The 21,917-nt window shown below is 36.9% G+C and overlaps 2 protein-coding genes across 5 annotated transcripts in view; one reads left to right on the top strand and one right to left on the bottom strand.

The window, feature by feature from the left end:
* Positions 1 to 21,917, bottom strand: part of TMEM62 (transmembrane protein 62) — a 71,160-nt gene that overhangs the window by 28,230 nt on the left and 21,013 nt on the right. For all 4 annotated transcript variants that reach the window (XM_037834163.1, XM_037834166.1, XM_037834165.1 and 1 more), the window contains 4 exons: positions 12,128 to 12,269; positions 10,165 to 10,289; positions 9,896 to 10,018; positions 7,811 to 7,966 (listed from right to left, as the gene is read on the bottom strand). In XM_037834163.1, the coding sequence (XP_037690091.1) occupies positions 7,811 to 7,966; positions 9,896 to 10,018; positions 10,165 to 10,289; positions 12,128 to 12,269 (546 nt within the window). The remainder of the gene's footprint in view (positions 1 to 7,810; positions 7,967 to 9,895; positions 10,019 to 10,164; positions 10,290 to 12,127; positions 12,270 to 21,917) is intronic.
* Positions 3,086 to 6,387, top strand: LOC119530920 (ecotropic viral integration site 5 protein homolog). The gene is made up of 2 exons (XM_037831593.1): positions 3,086 to 3,129; positions 3,757 to 6,387. Exons 1-2 carry the CDS (start codon positions 3,086 to 3,088, stop codon positions 5,927 to 5,929), a joined length of 2,217 nt encoding a protein of 738 aa, XP_037687521.1. The 3' UTR covers positions 5,930 to 6,387.

The following is a 21,917-nucleotide window of genomic DNA, read 5'->3' on the forward strand; positions in this document are numbered from 1 at the left end:
CATATCTGTCTCAGAACAGGGAGCCCAAAGGATCGGGTGCTATTTCTGGCTGACAGGTGAACCTGGGAGTTTTTCTGTCCCTTTTTCTCTCTGTGGAGAAAACCTCAGACATTCTCAGCCCGCAGTGCTTTGCAGTAAAGACAGCCTTAGCCATCTTAAAATCAAAACACTTTGATCATCAGAGTCACAGAAACAAAGAACTTATTGATATGCAAATGAAATCTCTGGAGGGGGCATAGCTTCCCAAGAGGAAAGGGAGGGGCCCAGCTCTACTGCCCGTCTTTCAGTCTTTCAGGAACCAGACCCCAAAGCCTGGGGGAGGAGAGCCACAGGCCACACCCTCTTACACCAGCCGGTGACAGGCTGAAAGGTGCATCTGCCCCGCAGAAAAACACAGGTGTCTCAATCCTCTAAGAAAAGCCGTCAGGGAAATCAGATACTGAAATGTTACCTCCTTCTGTGACCTGAGCCTGTTCTCACCTGGGAAAACCTGATTGGGGTGGCCTAGGAGGTCAGATGCCTAGACAACAGAAAACTACAACCTACACTAAGAAAAATGAAGCTATGACCCAGTCGAAGGAACAAACGTACACTTCAACTGAGATACAGGAATTTAAACAACTAATGTTAAATCAATTCAAAAAGTTTAGAGAATATTTCACAAAAGAGATACAGGCTGTAAAGAAAACACTGGACATATATAAGGCAGAAATTGAAAGTTCAAAAAAACAACCAGTAGAATATATGGAAATGAAAGGTACAACACAAGAGATGAAAGACACAATGGTAACATACAACAGCAGATCTCAAAAGGCAGAAGAAAACACTCAAGAACTGGAGAAGAAAACACCTGAAAGCCTACACGCAAAGGAGCAGATGGAGAAAAGAATGAAAAAATATGAACGTCTCTGGGAACTTAAAGATGAAACAAAGTACGAGAATCTACGTATCATTGGTGTCCCAGAAGGAAAAGAGAAGGGAAAAGGGGCAGAGGCAATAATAGAGGAAATAATCAATGAAAATTTCCCATCTCTTATGAAAGACATAAAATTACAGATCCAAGAAGCACAGCGTACTCCAAACAGAATAGATATGAATAGGCCTACGCCAAGACACTTAATAATCAGATTATCAAATGTCAAAAACAAAGAGAGAAACCTGAAAGCAGCAAGAGAAAAGCAATCCATCACATACAAAGGAAGCTTAATAAGACTATGTGCAGATCTCTCAGCAGAAACCATGGAGGCAAGAAGGAAGTGGTGTGATATATTTAAGGTACTGAAAGAGAAAAACCGCCAACCAAGAATCCTATATCCAGCAAAGCTGTCCTTCAAATATGAGGAAGAGCTCAAAATATTTTCTGACAAATAGACAACGAAAGACTTTGTGAACAAGACACCCGCCCTACAGCAAATACTAAAGGGAACACTGCAGAGTGATAGGAGAAGATGGGAGTGCGTGGTTTGGAACACAATTTTGGGAGATGGTAGCACAGCAATGTAAGTACACTGAACAAAGATAGCTATGTATATGATTGAGAGTGGAAGGTGGGGAGCATGTGAAACACCAGAAGAAAGGAGGAAAGATAAAGACTGGGACTGTGTAACCTGGTGAAATCTAGAGTGTTCAACAATTGTGATAAAATGTACAAATATGTTCTTTTACAAGGGAGAACAAGCAAATGTCAACCTTGCAAGGTGTTAAAAATGGGGAGGCACTGGGGGAGGGATGCAATCAATGTAAACTAGGGACTGTAACTAACAGAATCATTGTATTATGCTTCCTTTAATGTAACAAAGGCAATATACCAAGGTAAATGCAGATAAGAGGCGGGGATAGGGAAGGCATGTTAGACACTTGACACTGGTGGTGTTGTCTGACTCTTTACCCTACTTTGACTTAAGGTTACTTTTCCTTTTGCTACTTCCTAGCTGTCATTTTTTTCCTCTTTCTTTTCCCTCTCTACCTTCTTTGACGCTCCCTCCTGCCTTGTGGAAGAAATGTAGATGCCCTTATATAGATAGTGGTGAAGGTGGTGAACACATAAATATGTGAACATACAGAGAACCATCGATTGTTTACTTAGGATGAAATGTACGGGGTGTGAACAAAACCATCTTAAAAAAAAAAAAAATGGGTTGATGTCAAAACCTCAAGGGCAATATACTGAGTGAAATAAGCCAGACACATAAGGAGAAATATTGCAGGGTCTCACTGATAAGAACTAATTATAATATGTAAACTCATAGACATGAAATATCAGGTAACAAGATATAGGACAAGGCTTAAGAATGGGGAGTGGTTGCTTCATATGAGCAGAATGTTCAACTAGGATGAACTTAAATGTTTGGAAATGAACAGAGGTGTCGGTAGCAAGATGTGAGAATAACTAACAGTGCTGAATGGTGTGTGAATGAGGTGGAAACGGGAAGCTCAGAGTCATATATGTCACCAGAAGGAAAGTTGGAGGTCAAAAGATGGGAATGTATAAAACTGAAACCTATGGTGGGCAATGTCCATGATTAACTGTACAAATATTAGAAAACTCTTCCATGAACCAGAACAAATGTATGACAATACAACTATAAGTTAATAACAGAGGGGCATATAGGGAAGAAATATATACCTATTGCAAACTGTATACTACAGTTTGTAGTATTTCAACATTCTTTCATAAACAATAACAAATGTACTATACCAACACTACGAGTCAACAATTGAGGTGGGTTGGTTAGGGATATGGGAGGATTCGAGTTTCCTTTTCTTTTTTTTTTTCTTTTTTCCATCTTTCACTTTATTTCTTGGCTGGAGTAATGAAAAGGTTCTAAAAATTGAACAAAAATTGAGTGTGGTGATGGATGCACAGCTGTATGAGGGTACCAGGGGCAACTGATTGTACACTTTGGATCTTCTGATAATTGTATGGTATCTGAAGAATCCCAATAAAAATTAAAAAAAAAAAAAAGTAATTAGCAATCTTTATCAACAATCATAAAGGAACTCAAACTCTTTCACCTAGAGTCCAACTTCTAATACTCTGTCTTAAAGCAATTATTCAACTGAGGGAAGAATTTATATGTACCAGATGTTCATCCCAAATAAGAAAAAACCTAAAGGTTCATCAGTAAGGTAGGAAAATGCTTAGAGAATTGTGGTACATTCTGTCAGTGGAATGTTAAGCAGTTATTAAAGTAATCATTATGAAGGTAATCTAGCAACAATATAATTTTGAGAGAAAAAATGTAAGAATTAGAATAGATTGTGCCATATGATTACAACTATGTAAAAACATGCCTAAAAGAGGTGGCAGAAGGAAAACTCAGAAATGTTAATATTTCTATTAGGGGGTAAAACACACCTATAATACCATCACCCTATTTTCCAAAGGTTGTCATGGTGTTTTATTTTTAAAAATAAAATTTTAAAAAATATATTTAAAAGAGTGCCCTTACACTTGAAGAGGTTATATACTTCTTTCCAAAAGGATGCTAATATCCCATTAAGATTCTGTTAATCTGTATCATCATATTCATATGCCAACTGAAATTTCAATTCCATAAGGTTTATACATTCTTTGCTTTTTTGGAAGGTTATGTATCAAAAGGAAAAAAAAATATTTTGGATACATAATGTAAAATTTTAAAAGTAGGAGACAAAGAATTATGTGCATTATGATTACAGCAATGTAAAAAGTCTGGAATAAAATACACCAAAATAGGAAAAAGGAACAGATAGTCCCCTTCAGACCCAGTCAAGGCGACCCTCCGGCTCTCCCAGATTGTTAGAGACGGATAGTAAGTCTTTAAGATCTGTAAATGGATCAAGAAGAAACAGTGGCTCCTCTCTTGTATCAAGTTCATCAGCCTCTAGCAACCTCAGCCACCTTGAAGAAGATTCTTGGATTCTTTGGGGAAGAATTGTTAATGAATGGGAAGATGTACGGAAAAAGAAGGAAAAGCAAGTTAAGGAACTTGTTCGTAAAGGGATACCCCACCACTTCAGAGCAATAGTTTGGCAACTTTTATGCTGTGCACAAAGTATGCCAATTAAGGATCAGTATTCAGAACTCTTGAAAATGACCTCACCGTGTGAAAAACTGATCCGAAGAGACATTGCTAGAACATATCCTGAACATAATTTTTTTAAAGAAAAAGATAGCCTTGGACAGGAGGTTTTATTTAATGTAATGAAGGCATATTCTTTAGTGGACCGTGAGGTTGGTTACTGTCAAGGAAGTGCTTTTATCGTTGGGTTGTTGCTTATGCAGATGCCAGAAGAAGAAGCTTTCTGTGTATTTGTTAAATTAATGCAAGATTATAGACTCCGTGAACTTTTTAAACCAAGTATGGCAGAATTGGGCCTTTGTATGTACCAGTTTGAATGCATGATACAGGAGCATCTTCCAGAGCTTTTTGTGCACTTTCAGTCTCAAAGTTTTCATACCTCAATGTATGCATCATCCTGGTTTCTGACTATCTTTCTTACAACTTTTCCACTACCAATTGCAACAAGGATATTTGATATCTTTATGTCTGAGGGTTTAGAAATAGTGTTTCGAGTAGGATTAGCACTTCTTCAAATGAATCAGGCGGAACTAATGCAGCTCGACATGGAAGGGATGTTACAGCATTTTCAGAAAGTCATTCCACATCAGTTTGATGGCGGTCCAGACAAATTAATCCAAGCAGCTTACCAAGTCAAATACAACTCAAAAAAAATGAAAAAGCTTGAAAAGGAATACACTACAATAAAAACTAAAGAAATGGAAGAACAAGTTGAAATTAAAAGGTTACGCACAGAAAATAGACTTTTAAAACAGCGCATTGAAACATTAGAAAAACATAAATGCAGTTCCAACTACAATGAAGATTTTGTGCTACAGCTAGAGAAGGAATTAGTCCAAGCCCGACTGAGTGAAGCAGAGTCTCAGTGTGCACTAAAGGAGATGCAGGATAAAGTCCTGGATATAGAGAAGAGGAACAGCTCCCTGCCAGATGAGAATAACATTGCAAGGCTTCAGGAAGAACTCATTGCTGTAAAACTGAGAGAAGCAGAAGCTATTATGGGTTTGAAAGAACTTAGACAGCAAGTCAAGGATTTAGAGGAACATTGGCAGCGCCACTTAGCTCGTACTACTGGGAGGTGGAAAGACCCACCTAAGAAAAATGCTGTGAATGAGTTACAAGATGAACTGATGACCATTCGACTTAGAGAAGCTGAAACACAGGCAGAAATAAGAGAAATAAAACAAAGGATGATGGAAATGGAAACACAGAACCAGATCAATAGTAACCATCTTCGAAGAGCAGAACAAGAGGCGATCAGTCTACAGGAGAAGGTGCAGTACCTTTCTGCACAGAATAAAGGACTACTTACTCAATTAAGTGAAGCAAAACGCAAACAAGCAGAGATTGAATGCAAGAACAAGGAAGAAGTAATGGCTGTCAGACTCCGGGAAGCAGACAGCATAGCTGCTGTGGCTGAGCTACAACAGCACATTGCTGAGCTTGAAATTCAGAAAGAAGAAGGAAAGCTTCAAGGACAACTTAACAAGTCTGATTCTAACCAGTATATTAGGGAACTGAAAGATCAGATAGCAGAGCTGAATCATGAGCTCAGATGCCTAAAAGGCCAGAGGGACTTTTCAGGCCAACCCCCTTTTGATGGAATCCACATTGTCAACCATTTAATAGGAGATGACGAATCATTCCATTCCTCTGATGAAGATTTTATAGATAATTCTTTACAGGAAGGCGGTGTTGTTTTTCCTTTGCACAGAAGATCTGGCCCAATGTCTTTGGACCCCACTGTAGCAGATGGTAGTGAGAGCGAAACAGAAGACAGTGTGCTGGAAACCAGAGAGAGCAATCGTGTGGCCCAGGTGGAGCAGCCCCCGAGAAAAAGAGAGTCGTACTCAACCGCTGTCTGACCATCACTGTGACCTAGACTGTGGATTTCTTTAAAGGATCAGTTACATATAATTAGGGATTTGGGGAAAATATCTGTTCCATATGTACATATATATATATATATGCATATATATATATTTTAAAACCTTACCTGCCTTTTTATCTTTGCCAAATCTTTACCACAGGCTTACATTGCCATAAAGTAGATTAGAATATGGTTAAAGGGTGAAATAAGGTTCTAACAGTATTACTGAATATTAATGTGTCTTGTTTAGAAAATGCAATTGTATCACTATGTGGGAACCATTTTGAAGTTCAGAACTATGGAAAATTGAATTTCCTCAGACAAAAGTACTCTTGTGCAATAGTTTATGCTCAGTGAACAATCATATATTTATGTTTCTCAATTTGTCTTCAGAATGGTTGTCTATAAGCATTTGACCAAGACATACATCTGATTTACCTTGTGTTTTTGTGTTTGGGGTATTTTTTTTTTTTCCATTAAAATAGCTGTTTTTTTAGTGGACCACTGAAAGTTTCCAAGCACACAGCCTTTTTTTGTATAATTTTATAAACACAGATTAGTGGTTATCTGTCCTGACAGTTTTAAATTTTGTTTTGAGTTCTAATTTTTATATGCATATGATGTTTTCGTGTGTTGCTTACTCATCAGACTAGTAGATTAACTACAACTGTGTTGTTTATTTGTACATATTTATAAATCTATTTACTCAACATCATTTTATATGAAGAACATACATGTTACAGCATGACTGCTTTCAGCATACTAACAGGACTTCTGTAAATAATTGGTTAAAAGAAAATTGAAAAATAAACCAAACACTAATATTTAAAAAAAAAAAAAAAAAAAAAAAAAAAAAAAAAAAAAAAATACACCAAAATAATAATGATAGGATGTTGGGTTTCTGGGTGATTATAAAAATTTCATCAGTTTATATTATATGACTCAGCATTCCCACTTCTAAGTATATAGTCAAAAGAATTGAAAGCAGGGACTCAACAGATGTTTGCATACCAGTGTTCATAGCAGCATTATTCACAATTGCCAAAAGATGGAAGGCAACCCAAATGTCCATCAACTGATGAATGGCTAAGCAAAATGTGGTATTTTCACAATGGAATATTATTCAGCCGTAAAAGGGAATGAAGTTCTGATACATGCGACAATATGGATGAACCCTGAAGACATCACATTGAGTGAAATATTGTATGATCTCACTGATATGAATTAGAAAGAGCAAACTCATAGAGTCAGAATCTGGAATATACGTTACAAGAGGACAGGTTGGGGGTAGGGAATAGGGAGTTAAGGCTTAAAATGTAGAGTTTCTATTTGGGATAATGGGAAAATTGGTAATGGATGCTGTTGATAATAGTACAACATTGTGAATGTAATTAACAATACTGAATTATATATTGAGTGTGGTTAAAAGGAGAAATTTTAGGTTGTATATATTTTTCTAGAATAAAAATTTAAAAACAAAAAACAAGGAATTACACAACACAGTGAATCCTAAGTTAAACCATGGACTATAGTTAACAGTACAATTATAAAAAGGTGTTTCATCAATGGTAACAAGTGTACTACACCAATGCAAGGTGTTAATTACAGGGCGGTATATGGGAACCTTGCATGTTATGCATGATTCTTCTGTAAACCCATAATGTCACTAATAAAAAAAAAATTTATAAGTTTAAGAAACGGTATTTTTTAAAACTGAATAGGAAGGAAACAGTAAGAAATTTATCTTTACAAATATTTAGGTTAAGAAAACAACTGAAGTGGGGCATCTTATAGCCTTCACATGGGAATGCAGTCATAACGACTTATTCTCCATCAATATCAAACTGAGAGTAAATTCTGAAAAATTGCTACATACCTGATGTGTGTTGAGTGAAGGAGTCTTTCTAGTGGTTCATGTTTAGTGCAACTATAGAGGAGTGATTTAGGGTTGGTGACAAGAACCACAGGCCACTTGCCAAAGACCAAATCTGCAAAGCTAAAGAGGTCATGATCAAAAGCAAAGATCCGGTACCTAGAGACCAGAAGACAATAAGGTAATTTAGTCACTTCATATTATAAGAGGGCATGAGGGCAATATATGGAACAAATATAAAAAATACAAAACTAGTATTTTTAATACGTGACTTTACCTAAGACATTCATCATAATCCTAATACATGATATTCTCCATCCCATCAAAAATGCTACATAAAATATTAAAATGAATGGCCAATATAAACACAGTTAGAAGCCTTTCATACTTCTCTTAAACCTTTATGTCCAAATTTGACAACTATTAAAAAAAGATAAGTTATTTTGATTTCCCAAAAGCATGATGAAGGGTATAAAATATTCATTAAAGTGTAACAAAAGTTTTCTATTTTCTGACTTTAAAAAATGTGAAATGATTAACTGTGGCAGAAACAATAGTGCTCACAAATATTCCATGTGCTCCCTTGCATTTCCCTGTCTCCCTGACATTAGGTTGGGACTCATGTAACTAGTTATGGCCAGTGGACTATGATCAGAAGTGATATGTATCACACTTCTGGTCCAAAATACTTAAGAGTGGGTATGAATGTTTCATGTTCTCTTCCCTGCCCTGTAATTGAGGTGTTGAGATAGTGACATTATAAGATGGAAGAAGACTAAATCCCTGAGTGACCCCATGGAACAGATCTGCCCTGAATCACAGTAGATTTTATGTGAATGAAAAAAAATTTGTAGTGTTAAGCCACTTATACTTCTGATTTATTTGCATCCACAACAAAGCCTAGTTTAATATTACTAATCTATTGTTTTTAGAAACTGTTCTATTGTAACTATATAAGGGCAGGTAAAATTCAGGTCCTTTCATTAAAACTCCAGATAAATCTCACAGTTGGAACACAGGAGAGCAGATAGGAAGCGAAAGAAAGGAAATGATTTGTAGTTAGCATCATGTAACTTGTAAAATTTAGCATTTATAAGAACTAAAGAAGCTAATTAAGAGTTAGGAGGGCTATCATAGCCCAGCCCATAGCCTCACAGTTATGGGTAGACGAAATCTTAGCTCAAAGTAATTATAGTTGCCAAGGAATTACAGGCTACAACCATAGTTCATATGAATGTCTAGAAAAGTCAATAGAAATTGAGGAAGTACCTTCTAAGATGTAAAACTGCTTTTTAATTAATGGAAGCAGTTAAAACAGAAAATAACATATTCAGCTCAACAAATATTTTTCTCGTGCCTAGTATCTTCAGAGTACTGGGTCTGAAAAAATTAAATAGCAACTGATAATAGTTAAACAATGAGATGATACTCATCTATACTTAGATAAATTATTTCACTTAATATTTCTCAAAATATACAGTCAAGTCTTTAAAATGACAAAATAATTTAATTTAATTTAATAAATAATTCATCTTCTCTAGTAGAGAGGATTTACCTTAATAAAATTATCTATCATTTATTTAAAGACTCTAAATCACTAGAATCTTGTAGCAATAACTAGAATGGTAGATATAAAATTCAAGGATAAATGACATATTTCTAGTTCTAGTGTTTCTTAAAGTGCGATCCATAGACCACCGACTGGGCTTTTTAAAGATGCAGTTTCTTAGATCCTAGCTCAGACCAACAGAATCAAAATCTCAAGAGGTAGGCCCTGGAAATTTTCATTTGTAACAAGCTCTTCTATAATTCTTATGCATACTAGAGTTTGAGAACATTTTCTAATGGATGTGTCTTACAATACCAATGTAACATACTGAAGGCAAATATCATGCTACAATAAGGTTTTTGCAAAATGACACAGATTGTTGCTACATATATTACTTTTTAAAAAAGTAAAGAAAAAAAAAAAAGAAGGAAATATCACATTTTTCCTTCACTGGGATCACCCATGATATCAACAAGAAAACTCATTGCTTTAGCAAAACTTACATGTATAAGTTTTATTTTGTGGGACAGTTCCCTTACCTTCTGTTATCCTTCCAGTCTCCCACCTCAAGTTCCAAAGTGCCCTGGAAGTGACGAGTATGCAAAACAGGCATCAATCCACCAAGTGTATGGAGGTGCCCACACAAATAAGCTGTAGCCGAACTAACCAATGAAAAATAAATGGAATAAATTTTAAAAGATAACTTGAAATGCCGAATTAATAAAAATGCCTCTTCAGGAAAGCAAGGTAGGTAGAGCAACATAAAAGAACTAAAAACAATTAATTTTGATTTGGAAGTCGGTCTCACCTCATTATTGACCGAATGCCTGGTGATGGAGAAAGGATAGTGGATGTTGTAAAATGTCCAAACCATATAGTATGGTTGCTCCGACTACTTTCCTGGGCCAGTAATAAAAGCTCTTCCATCCGTTTCTGAAATGGGAAAAACACAGAAGCATCTTTAATTAGTGAATCAGGCTGACATTGATGTCAACAAATTTAACAACTCCCCTGAAATTTTATAATAATAATTATATTGTGTCTAGGGCTTAAACCCTACCAATTAATGACTTGCATGCACCTCTAAAAATTTCAAACTTTTCACATACATTATAATTCACGTGATCCTAAAACTAATTCTCTGCAATAAATAGGGAGGGGCTGGTATTATTTCTAATTGGTAGACATGGAAACTGAGAAAGGAATAAGTCACCACTAATTTTTTTGGCCCTGTTCACCACATTGCAATTAATAACAAGGACATCAAAATTAAAATTCTAAAACAACATGTACAATATGTCCACAGGAAGACTTATTCCTGAATATTCGTAGTAGGTCTCCTCATAATAGCCAAAAACTGGAAACCATCAACAAATGTAGTATATCCATATAATAGAATACTAATCATCAATAAAAAGGGAAGAAACTACTGATACACACAACAATATGAATGAATTTCAGAAACATACTGAAACAAGGAGCAAAAGAATCTAGACAAAAGAGCACATCTTTTCATTTCATTTATCATTTCATTTATATAAAATACTAGAACAAGCAAAACTAATCTGTAGTGATGAAAACTTAACCAGTGGTTCCCTGGGATTAGAGGGGTGAAATACTACTGCAAATTAGCAAAAGAGGATTTTCTGAGGTGATAGAAATGTTTTATGTATTGATTATGACAGCAATTACACCAGAGTATACATTTATAAAAACTCTTATAACTATACATTTAAAATGAGTGTTTTATTGTATTTAAATCATACCTCATAAAGTCAAATTTTAAAAATAATTTTCATGTATATAAATGTGCATTAAATTATCTATAAAGTGCTTATGATAATAAATTCCTGGGCCTTACCCTCAGGGTTTCAAATTTGATAAGTCTGGGAAGAGGCCAGGAAATCTGCATTTTTATAAGACTAGTTGATTTTCATGCAGATGATTCTTGACTCATACCTTTAAAAACACTATTATAAGGAGTAGAATTTAAAATAAGTTAATCAAGTCTGTCTAGAGACACTTGGTAGGTAGGAAGCAAAATATACCTTCATTGAATAAAATGCCTAATATAACACATTTGACAATATTCTGTTCACTTGATTTCAAGCATCACTGAACTTTCATATCCCTCAGCAAATTCTGACCTCTATTATAATTATTTCTGTACTGGTAGTATACTCTACCACTAGATTAAATTCTCTAACAGTTCAGAGACTTGGCCTATGGGTACATGTGTCTGACATATGGGCATGTGCTTATTAGCTATTTAATGACTTGGCATTTGTTGTACCAAGAAACAATGAGAGGTTCTCAGATGTTATTTTCCAGGCAGTTTTAATCCAGCAATAGTTTTCACCTAACTTTGCCAACAATACTTTAAAAGAAACTTAACTACTACAATAGTTGGCCTTCTCTTATAAAAATATATATAGGCCATTAGTTAGAAATGGCAACTGGGAGGATTTAAGAAAATACCATATTGTACACAAGCTGTATACCCTGTGCCTTGCAAAGTGCATCCTGCACTATTTTTAATAAATGTGTATGGAATAAATAAAAAATGCAAGGAACTTCTTTCCCAGACTTTGGGATAAAAACAAGGATAGCAATAATAATGTTGAAATAGCCAGTGACAACTTCTAGCCATAGCTGTAACCAGAGTAATGTATTTCTCAAGCATTTCTAAATAAGAACTTATTTATCTAGGATAACTTTGAGTCATATATAAAACAGGTAAGATACAAAAGGAAGTGAAATTTTTACTATACCTCATTTAAAATTCCAAAGAAATTATAGGGTCTCTTAGGTCCTGGATTGAGAGTGGCATCCACAGAGATGAAAGAATAGTTGCCAAAGGGAGTACGGTGGACATAATGGAAAGAGCCATCCCTACGTACAGCAGAATATTTCCTAAAAAACACAAGGCAGGAAAATTTTAGCACAATCATAAAGAATGAATTTGAGCTGTTTCCCCTATATAACACTAGATTTAGCCTCCCTTTGGAAAAAAAAAAATTCTAATCTGACAAAGAAATACACTAAATAGAATCACAATTAATCACATGATTAAAAGAAATTTCAAAGATTTTTTCTCTTATAAAATATTCCACTAAAGACTCATAAAAACACATTTATCAATGACCAAAAACAAGGTCAACAAGTATGGTAGAGAAGTAGGAAGACTATTCTAGGCAGCCCACTACACATTCAAAAAGAGATGAATCAGAATCCAGTGAACTGGTGCTTATCAGTCATTAAAAAATTTGGTGAAGGCCTATTAAAAACTAGCAGAATTCTCAGGGTAGTGAGATACAAAAGGCTTTTACTTCTTGAAACAATACTGCAGAAGCTTAATTCACAATCAAGTCTTACAAAGAGTCATCAAGATGGCCAGGAGAAAAATGATAAGACTAGGTTTGGGTCAGTAAATCTTTTTCAGTTCCTAAAAATATACTGATAACATACACAGGGTCCACATCCAGTAATCAAAGTCCTCACTGCCTTAACTGTCAACAGTGTTCAGATGTCCCTAAAGTTGGAGAAGGAAGATCAGGGAGAAAGGATGGGGTAAACATAGTACACAGAGAAGGCATGCATTAAGCATTCCTTGAATAAATGAGACGAGGAATATAGATTATATTGGGGGCATACCTATATTATTTAAATTTCAGAACATGATAAGAAAAATTGGTATCATCTTTTATCTAAGTGTCTTCCTTTTTTTCTTTTTTACATATACTTTTTTTATCTTCATTTTATTGAGATATATTCACATACCACGCAGTCATACAAAACAAATCGTACATTCGATTGTTCACAGTACCATTACATAGTTGTACATTCATCACCTAAATCAATCCCTGACACCTTCATTAGCACACACACAAAAATAACAAGAATAACAATTAGAGTGAAAAAGAGCAATTGAAGTAAAAAAGAACACTGGGTACCTTTGTCTGTTTGTTTCCTTCCCCTATTTTTCTACTCATCCATCCATAAACTAGACAAAGTGGAGTGTGGTCCTTATGGTTTTCCCAATCCCATTGTCACCCCTCATAAGCTACATTTTTATACAATTGTCTTCGAGATTCATGGGTTCTGGGTTGTAGTTTGATAGTTCCAGGTATCCACCACCAGCTACCCCAATTCTTTAGAACCTAAAAAGGGTTGTCTAAATTGTGCATAAGAGTGCCCACCAGAGTGACCTCTTGGCTCCTTTTGGAATCTCTCTGCTACTGAAGCTTATTTCATTTCCTTTCACATCCCCCTTTTGGTCAAGAAGATGTTCTCCGTCCCACGATGCCAGGTCTACATTCCTCCCCGGGAGTCATATTCCAAGCTGCCAGGGAGAGTCACTCCCCTGGGTGTCTGATCCCACGTAGATGGGAGGGCAGTGATTTCACCTTTCAAGTTGGCTTAGCCAGAGAGAGAGGGCCACATCTGAGCAACAAAGAGGCATTCGGGAGGAGGCTCTTTGGCACAATTATAGGGAGGCCTAGCCTCTCCTTTGCAGCAACCGTCTTCCCAAGGGTAAAACCTATGGTAGAGGGCTCAACCCATCAAACCATCAGTACCCTATGTCTGTGGTCATGTTAGCAACCATTGAGGTGGGGTAGGCCAATACTCCTGCATTCTCCACAGTCTCCTCAAGGGGGCACTACATATTTTTTTCCTTGTTTTTTTTTTTTTTTTTAACCTTTTTTTCCTTTTTAAATCAACTGTACGGAAAAACAAAAATTAAAAAAAAAAAAAACAAAAAACAAAAAAGAAAAACATACAATAAAAGAACATTTCAAAGAGACCATAACAAGGGAGTAAGAAAAAGACAACTAACCTAAGATAACTGCTTTACTTCCCACCTGTTCCTACTTTACCCCAAGAAAGTTACATAATATAGCAACATTTCTGTGAACTTGCTCCTACTATATCCATCAGAAATTAACAGACCATAGTCATTCCTGGGCATCCCCAGAACGTTAAATAGCTTATCTGTTGTTCTTGGATTACTGTTCCCCCTTCCTTAATTGCTCTCTATTGCTAGTTCCCCTACATTCTACATTACAAACCATTCGTTTTACATTTTTCAAAGTTCACATTAGTGGTAGCATATAATATTTCTCTTTCTGTGCCTGGCTTATTTCGCTCAGCATTATGTCTTCAAGCTTCGTCCATGTTGTCATATGTTTCACGAGGTCGTTCCTTCTTCTTGCCGTGTAGTATTCCATCGTGTGTATATACCACATTTTATTTATCCACTCATCTGTTGAAGGACATTTGGGTTGTTTCCATCTCTTGGCAATTGTGAATAATGCTGCTATGAATATGGGCGTGCAGATATGTGTTCGTGTCACTGCTTTCCGATCTTCCGGGTATATACTGAGAAGTGCAATCGCTGGATCGAATGGTAGCTCTATTTCTAGTTTTCTAAGGAACTGCCAGACTGACTTCCAGAGTGGCTGAACCATTATACAGTCCCACCAACAATGAATAAGAGTTCCAATTTCTCCACATCCCCTCCAGCATTTGTAGTTTCCTGTTTGTTTAATGGCAGCCACTCTAATAGGTGTTAGATGGTATCTCATTGTGGTCTTAATTTGCATCTCTCTAATAGCTAGTGAAGCTGAACATTTTTTCATGTGTTTCTTGGCCATTTGTATTTCCTCTTCAGAGAACTGTCTTTTCATATCTTTTGCCCATTTTATAATTGGGCTGTCTGTACTATTGTCATTGAGCTGTAGGATTTCTTTATATATGCAAGATATCAGTCTTTTGTCAGATACATGGTTTCCAAAAATTTTTTCCCATTGAGTTGGCTGCCTCTTTACCTTTTTGAGAAATTCCTTTGAGGTGCAGAAACTTCTAAGCTTGAGGAGTTCCCATTTATCTATTTTCTCTTTTGTTGCTTGTGCTTTGGGTGTAAAGTCTAGGAAGTGGCCGCCTAATACAAGGTCTTGAAGATGTTTTCCTACATTATCTTCTAGGAGTTTTATGGTACTTTCTTTTCTATTGAGATCTTTGGTCCATTTTGAGTTAATTTTTGTGTAGGGTGTGAGGTAGGGGTCCTCTTTCATTCTTTTGGATATGGATATCCAACTCTCCCAGCCCCATTTGTTGAATAAACCATTATGACTCACTTCAGTGACTTTGGGGGCCTTATCAAAGATCAGTCGGCCATAGATCTGAGGGTCTATCTCTGAATTGTCAATTCGATTCCATTGATCTATATGTCTACCTTTGTGCCAGTACTATGCTGTTTTGACAAATGTGGCTTTATAATAAGCTTCAAAGTCAGGGAGTGTAAGTCCTCCCACTTCGTTTTTCTTTTTTAGAGTGTCTTTAGCAATTCGAGGCATCTTCCCTTTCCAAATAAATTTGATAACTAGCTTTTCCAAGTCTGCAAAGTAGGTTGTTGGAATTTTGATTGGGATTGCATTGAATCTGTAGATGAGTTTTGGTAGAATTGACATCTTAATGACATTTAGCCTTCCTATCCATGAACATGGAATATTTTTCCATCTTTTAAGGTCTCCTTCTATTTCTTTTAGTAGAGTTATGTAGTTTTCTTTGTATAGGTCTTTTACATCTTTGGTTAAGTTTATTCCTAGGTACTTGATTTTTTTAGTTGCTATTGAAAATGGTATCTTTTTCTTGAGTGTCTCTTCAGTTTGTTCATTTCTAGCATATAGAAACATTACTGACTTATGTGCACTAATCTTGTATCCCGCTACTTTGCTAAATTTGTTTATTAGCTCTAGTAGCTGTATCGTCGATTTCTCAGGGTTTTCCAGATATAAGATCATATCATCTGCAAACAATGACAGTTTTACTTCTTCTTTTCCAATTTGGATGCCTTTTATTTCTTTGTCTTGCCGGATTGCCCTGGCTAGCACTTCCAGCACAATGTTGAATAATAGTGGTGACAGCGGGCATCCTTGTCTTGTTCCTGATCTTAGAGGGAAGGCTTTCAGTCTCTCACCATTGAGTACTATGCTGGCTGTGGGTTTTTCATATATGCTCTTTATCATATTGAGGAAGTTTCCTTCAATTCCTACCTTTTGAAGTGTTTTTATCAAAAACGGATGTTGGATTTTGTCAAATGCTTTTTCAGCATCTATTGAGATGATCGTTTGATTTTTCCCTTTTGAATTTTTAATGTGTTGTAATACATTGATTGATTTTCTTATGTTGAACCATCCTTGCATGCCTGGAATGAACCCCACTTGGTCATGGTGTATGATTTTTTTAATGTGTCTTTGGATTCGATTTGCAAGTATTTTGCTGAGGATTTTTGCATCTATATTCATTAGGGAGATTCGGCGGTAGTTTTCCTTTTTTGTAGCATCTTTGCCTGGTTCTGGTATTAGATTGATTTTAGCTTCATAAAATGAGTTAGGTAGTGTTCCATTTTCTTCAATGTTTTGAAAGAGTTTGAGTAAGATTGGTGTCAGTTCTTTCTGGAAAGTTTGGTAGAATTCCCCTGTGAAGCCATCTGGCCCTGGGCATTGATTTGTGGGAAGATTTTTGATGACTGATTGGATCTGTTCACTTGTGATGGGTTGACTGAGGTCTTCTATTTCTTCTCTGGTCAGTCTAGGGTGTTCATATGTTTCCAGGAAATTGTCCATTTCCTCTACATTATCCAGTTTGTTGCCATACAGTTGTTCATAGTATCCTCTTATAATTTTTTTAATTTCTTCAGGATCTGCAGTTACGTCACCTTTTACATTCATTATTTTGTTTATATGGTTCTTCTCTCTTTTTGATTTTGTCAGTCTAGCTAGGGGCTTGCCAATCTTGTTGATCTTCTCAAAGAACCAACTTTCGGTGATATTTATCCTCTCCATTGTTTTTTTGTTCTCTATGTCATTTATTACTGCTTTAATCCTTGTTATTTCTTTTCTTCTACTTGGTTTAGGATTGGTTTGCTGTTCATTTTCTAGCTTCTTCAGTTGATCCATTAGTTCTTTGATTTTGGCTCTTTCTTTCTGTTTAATATATGCGTTTAGTGCTATAAATTTCTCCCTCAGCACTGCTTTTGCTGCATCCCATAGGTTTTTGTATGTTGTGTTCTCATTTTCATTCGTCTCTATATATTCGGCAATTTCTCTTGCTATTTCTTCTTTAACCCACTGATTGTTTAGGAGTGTGTTGTTTAACCTCCAGGTATTTGTGAATTTTCTAAGTCTCTGATGGTTATTGACTTCTAATTGTATTCCATTGTGGTCAGAGAATGTGCTTTGAATAATTTCAATCTTTTTAAATTTATTGAGGCTTGTTTTATGTCCCAGCATATGATCTATTCTGGAGAAAGTTCCGTGAGCACTAGAAAAGTATGTGTATCCTGGTGAAATGTGATGTAATGTTCTGTATATGTCTGTTAAATCTAATTCATTTATCAGATTGTTTAGGTTTTCAATTTCCTTATTGGTCCTCTGTCTGGTTGATCTATCTATAGGAGAGCGTGATGTGTTGAAGTCTCCCACAATTATTGTGGAAACATCAATTGCTTCCTTTAGTTTTGCCAGTGTTTCTCTCATGTATTTTGTGGCACCTTGATTGGGTCCATAGACATTTACGATTGTTATTTCTTCTTGTTGAATTGCCCCTTTTATTAGTATGTAGTGGCCTTCTTTGTCTCTCAAAACATCCCTGCCTTTAAAGTCTACTTTATCTGAGATTAATATTGCTACACCTGCTTTCTTTTGGCTGTAGCTTGCATGAAATATTTTTTTCCATCCTTTCACTTTCAATTTCTTTGTGTCCCTGTGTCTAAGATGAGTCTCTTGTATGCAACATATTGATGGTTCATTTTTTTTGATCCATTCTGCGAATCTATATCTTTTAATTGGGGAGTTTAATCCATTTACTTTCAACATTATAACCATGAAGGCATTTCTTGAATCAGCCATCTTATCCTTTGGTTTGTGTTTGTCATATATATTTTTCCCTTCTCTCTATTAATATCCTTTATTGTACCCATACCGAATCTCTTTAGTACTGAACCTTTCTCCAAGTCTCTCTGTCCTGTCTTTCTTTCTCTGTCTGTAGGGCTCCCTTTAGTATCTCCAGTAGGGCAGGTCTCTTGTTAGCAAATTCTCTCAGCATTTGTTTGTCTGTGAAAAATTTAAGCTCTCCCTCAAATTTGAAGGAGAGCTTTGCTGGATAAAGTATTCTTGGTTGGAAATTTTTCTCACTCAGAATTTTAAATATATCGTGCCACTGCCTTCTTGCCTCCATGGTGGCTGCTGAGTAGTCACTACTTAGTCTTATGCTGTTTCCTTTGTATGTGGTGAATTGCTTTTCTCTTGCTGCTTTCAGAACTTGCTCCTTCTCATCTGTGTTTGACAGTGTGATCAGAATATGTCTCGGAGTGGGTTTATTTGGATTTATTCTATTTGGAGTTCGCTGGGCATTTATGATTTATGTATTTATGTTGTTTAGAAGATTTGGGAAGTTTTCCCCAACAATTTCTTTGAATACTCTTCCTAGACCTTTACCCTTTTCTTCCCCTTCTGGAACACCAATGAGTCTTATATTAGGACGTTTTATATTATCTATCATATCCCTGAGGTCCGTTTCGATTTTTTCAATTTTCTTCCCCATTCTTTCTTTTATGCTTTCATTTTCCATTCTGTCATCTTCCAGGTCACTGATTCGTTGTTCAGCTTCCTCTAGTCTTGTACTATGAGTGTCCAGAATCTTTTTAATTTGGTCAACAGTTTCTTTAATTTCCATAAGATCATCTATTTTTTTATTTAGTCTTGCAATGTCTTCTTTATGCTCTTCTAGGGTCTTCTTGACATCCTTTGTATTCTGTCCTATGGTCTCATTGTTCATCTTTAGTTCTTTGAGTAGCTGCTCTAGGTGCTGTGTCTCTTCTGATCTTTTGATTTGGGTGCTTGGGCTTGGGTTATCCGTATCGTCTGTTTTTTTCATATGCTTTATAATTTTCTGTTGTTTTTGGCCTCCTGGCATTTGCTGAACTTGATAGGGTTCTTTTAGGATTTGTAGACCAATTGAAGTCATTATCTCTAATTTATCAGATCTACAGCTTCGTGGAATACACTTTCTCTAACTAACCAGCAGGTGGCGTCCACGAGCCACCTGTTCTCCACAAGCCAGTTCTCCCCTGCTTTGCCTTTGTGGTGAGTGAGGGAGTGAGTCTTGTGGGGTCCAATTGGTGTACCAAGCTTGCATGTGTAGTTGGTGTTGCCTGCCCTGTATATGGGGCGTGTTTCTGGGCAGTCAGGGAGGGGGGTGGCTCTAACAATCAAATCTCCCTGGTGATCCTAGAGTTTTAAAGCTGCTGCAATCGTCTAATCCTTCAGTTCAGTCCTGCCACAGTTTGTCTCTGCCACTGACCCACAAGTCCTTGGTATTGGCATATGGCTCCTGAGACTTGCAAGTGGGTCCCTCTTCCAGGGCATGCACCCCCTGGTCCTCTGTTGAGGGATGACTGTGCTATGTCACAGGTGAGTACCATCCCCCCAGGGCAGTTCTGGGCTGCTGGGCTGTGTAGGGAGGCTCCCAGTCTGCTGAAATGATGGCTGAATGCGGCTTTGTTAATTCACACTGCTCCACCTTCCCAACTCTGGGACAATCAGCTGAGGTTGCAGGGAAGGCTAATGTCCACGCTCAGTTTTGTGGTGTATTCCTGTTATTTGAAGCACTTCCGTCACACTGGGTTCTCTGGGGCAGCTCTGGGCTATGGGGCTGGCGATGGGCAGGAGTGTTTCCTGTCCACCAGGATGATGGCTGTAAGCGGACACCCCCCTTTTCTTGGGAAGTTGTGGTGTTTAGTGAGATTTCTCAGCCACTGGATTATTGCCTTTTGTCTCAGAGCTCTCTTAGTTCTGCTCTTGACTTGACCTGCCCAAATTGCAAGTCTTTGAAGCTTTCTGTATTGGGCTTCTTAGAGTAATTGTTTTAGAAAAAGAAAAAAGATTTAAAAAAAAAAGGGCCCTCCTCAGAGATCTAATGGGTTATTGAAATGCTAAGAGACAAAGCAATTAGGGCCATTAAGGAAAGTTCCACAGGGCAGAGAGATCAGCTTTTCTTCAGGATTTGCATATGAGCCTGAGGGCCTGAGCTCTGCCTTTCCCCTTTCTATGTTCACCAGAACTCCAAAAATCCTCTGCTTTTATTTTGGAGTTTTTCTTGCTGTTTTTTTTCTATGTCTGTCTCCTCTGTGCTGGGCTGGCTGCTCTCAGATTCTCTGGTGTCTGGTCTCAGTCTATCTATGGTTGGAGTTTGGATCAGTAGAATGAGTTTCCGATAAGGGCTGCCACTGCAGTTCTCCCTTCTCCTTCCCGGAGCTGACGGCCCCTCCCCCCACGGGACTGAGCCTGGCAGGGAGGGGCGCGGGTCCCCTGGCCGCAAAAACTTACAGATTTCGCTGATCTCAGCAGTTCCACGTGTTCATGAGTGTTGTATGAAGTATGCCCAAAGTCAGATTGCTCTGTGGTGTCCAGTCCACGCAGTTCCTGGCTTTCTACCTACTTTCCTGGAGGAGTAACTAAAACATACAGCTCACCAGTCCGCCATCTTGCCCCACCTTCTCTAAGTGTCTTCTTATATGATGTTTTAATTAGGAGCACATATAAAAAAATACAAATAAACTTCTGAAACTTAATGTGCTATCAGGGATCCACAACAGACATCAAATCTATCATAATCCAAGAAAAAAATGTATTATCATAGACATTATATTTAACACTCAAAATTTGTCAAACACAATTTAAACATTCCCTGGTTTAAAAAGTCCCCACTTTCAATTCTTTAGGTATATATCTAGAAGTGGGATTGGCAGGTCATATGGTATTTCTACACCTAACTTCCTGAGAAACCACCGAACTGTTTTCCAGTTTGGTTCCAAACTTTCAGTTCCAAACTGATGCACCATTTTACATTCCCACCAACAATGAAAGAGTATTCCTATTTCTCCGTATCCTCACCAACACTTATTTTCCACTTTAAAAATAGTAGTCATTCTAGTAGGTGTGAAATGGTATCTCACTGTGGTTTTGATTCGCATTTCCTTAATAGCCAATGATGTTGAGCATTTTTTTCATGTGCTTTTTGGCCATTTGTATATCTTTGGAGAAATGTCTGTTTACATTTTTTGTTTGTCTTTCTGTATTTGAGCTGCAGGATTTCTTTATTCTGGATATTAAACCTTATAAGATATGTGGTTTCCAGATATTTTCTCCCATTCTATAGGCTATCTTTTACTTTTGTGATAAAGTCCCTTGATGCACAAAAGTTTAATTTTGATGAGGTCTTTTACCTGTATTTTCTTTTGTTGCTCATGCCCTGGGTGTGAAGTCTAAGAAAGCATTGCCTAACACAAGATCCTGAAGATGCTTCCCTATGTTTTCTTCTAGGAGTTTTACAGCTGGGTTCTAATATTTAGGTCTTTGGTCCATTTTGAGTTGATTTTTGTGTATGGTGTGAGGGACAGGTCTGCCTTCATTCTTTTCCATGTGACTATCCAGTTTTCCCAGCACCATTTGTTGAAGAGACTGTTCTTTCCCAACAGAGTGAACTTGGCACTCTTGT

Source organism: Choloepus didactylus, chromosome 4 (assembly GCF_015220235.1).
Source record: "Choloepus didactylus isolate mChoDid1 chromosome 4, mChoDid1.pri, whole genome shotgun sequence".
In the NCBI taxonomy this organism is placed as follows: Eukaryota; Metazoa; Chordata; class Mammalia; order Pilosa; family Megalonychidae; genus Choloepus; species Choloepus didactylus.

Bases quoted from the DNA above. Each gene is read 5' to 3' on its own strand.
- LOC119530920 (XM_037831593.1), top strand. From the start codon at position 3,086: ATGTTCATCCCAAATAAGAAAAAACCTAAAGGTTCATCAGTAAG. The intron at 3,130-3,756 runs GTAGGAAAATGC...GACCCAGTCAAG, and splicing joins CCTAAAGGTTCATCAGTAAG to GCGACCCTCCGGCTCTCCCA.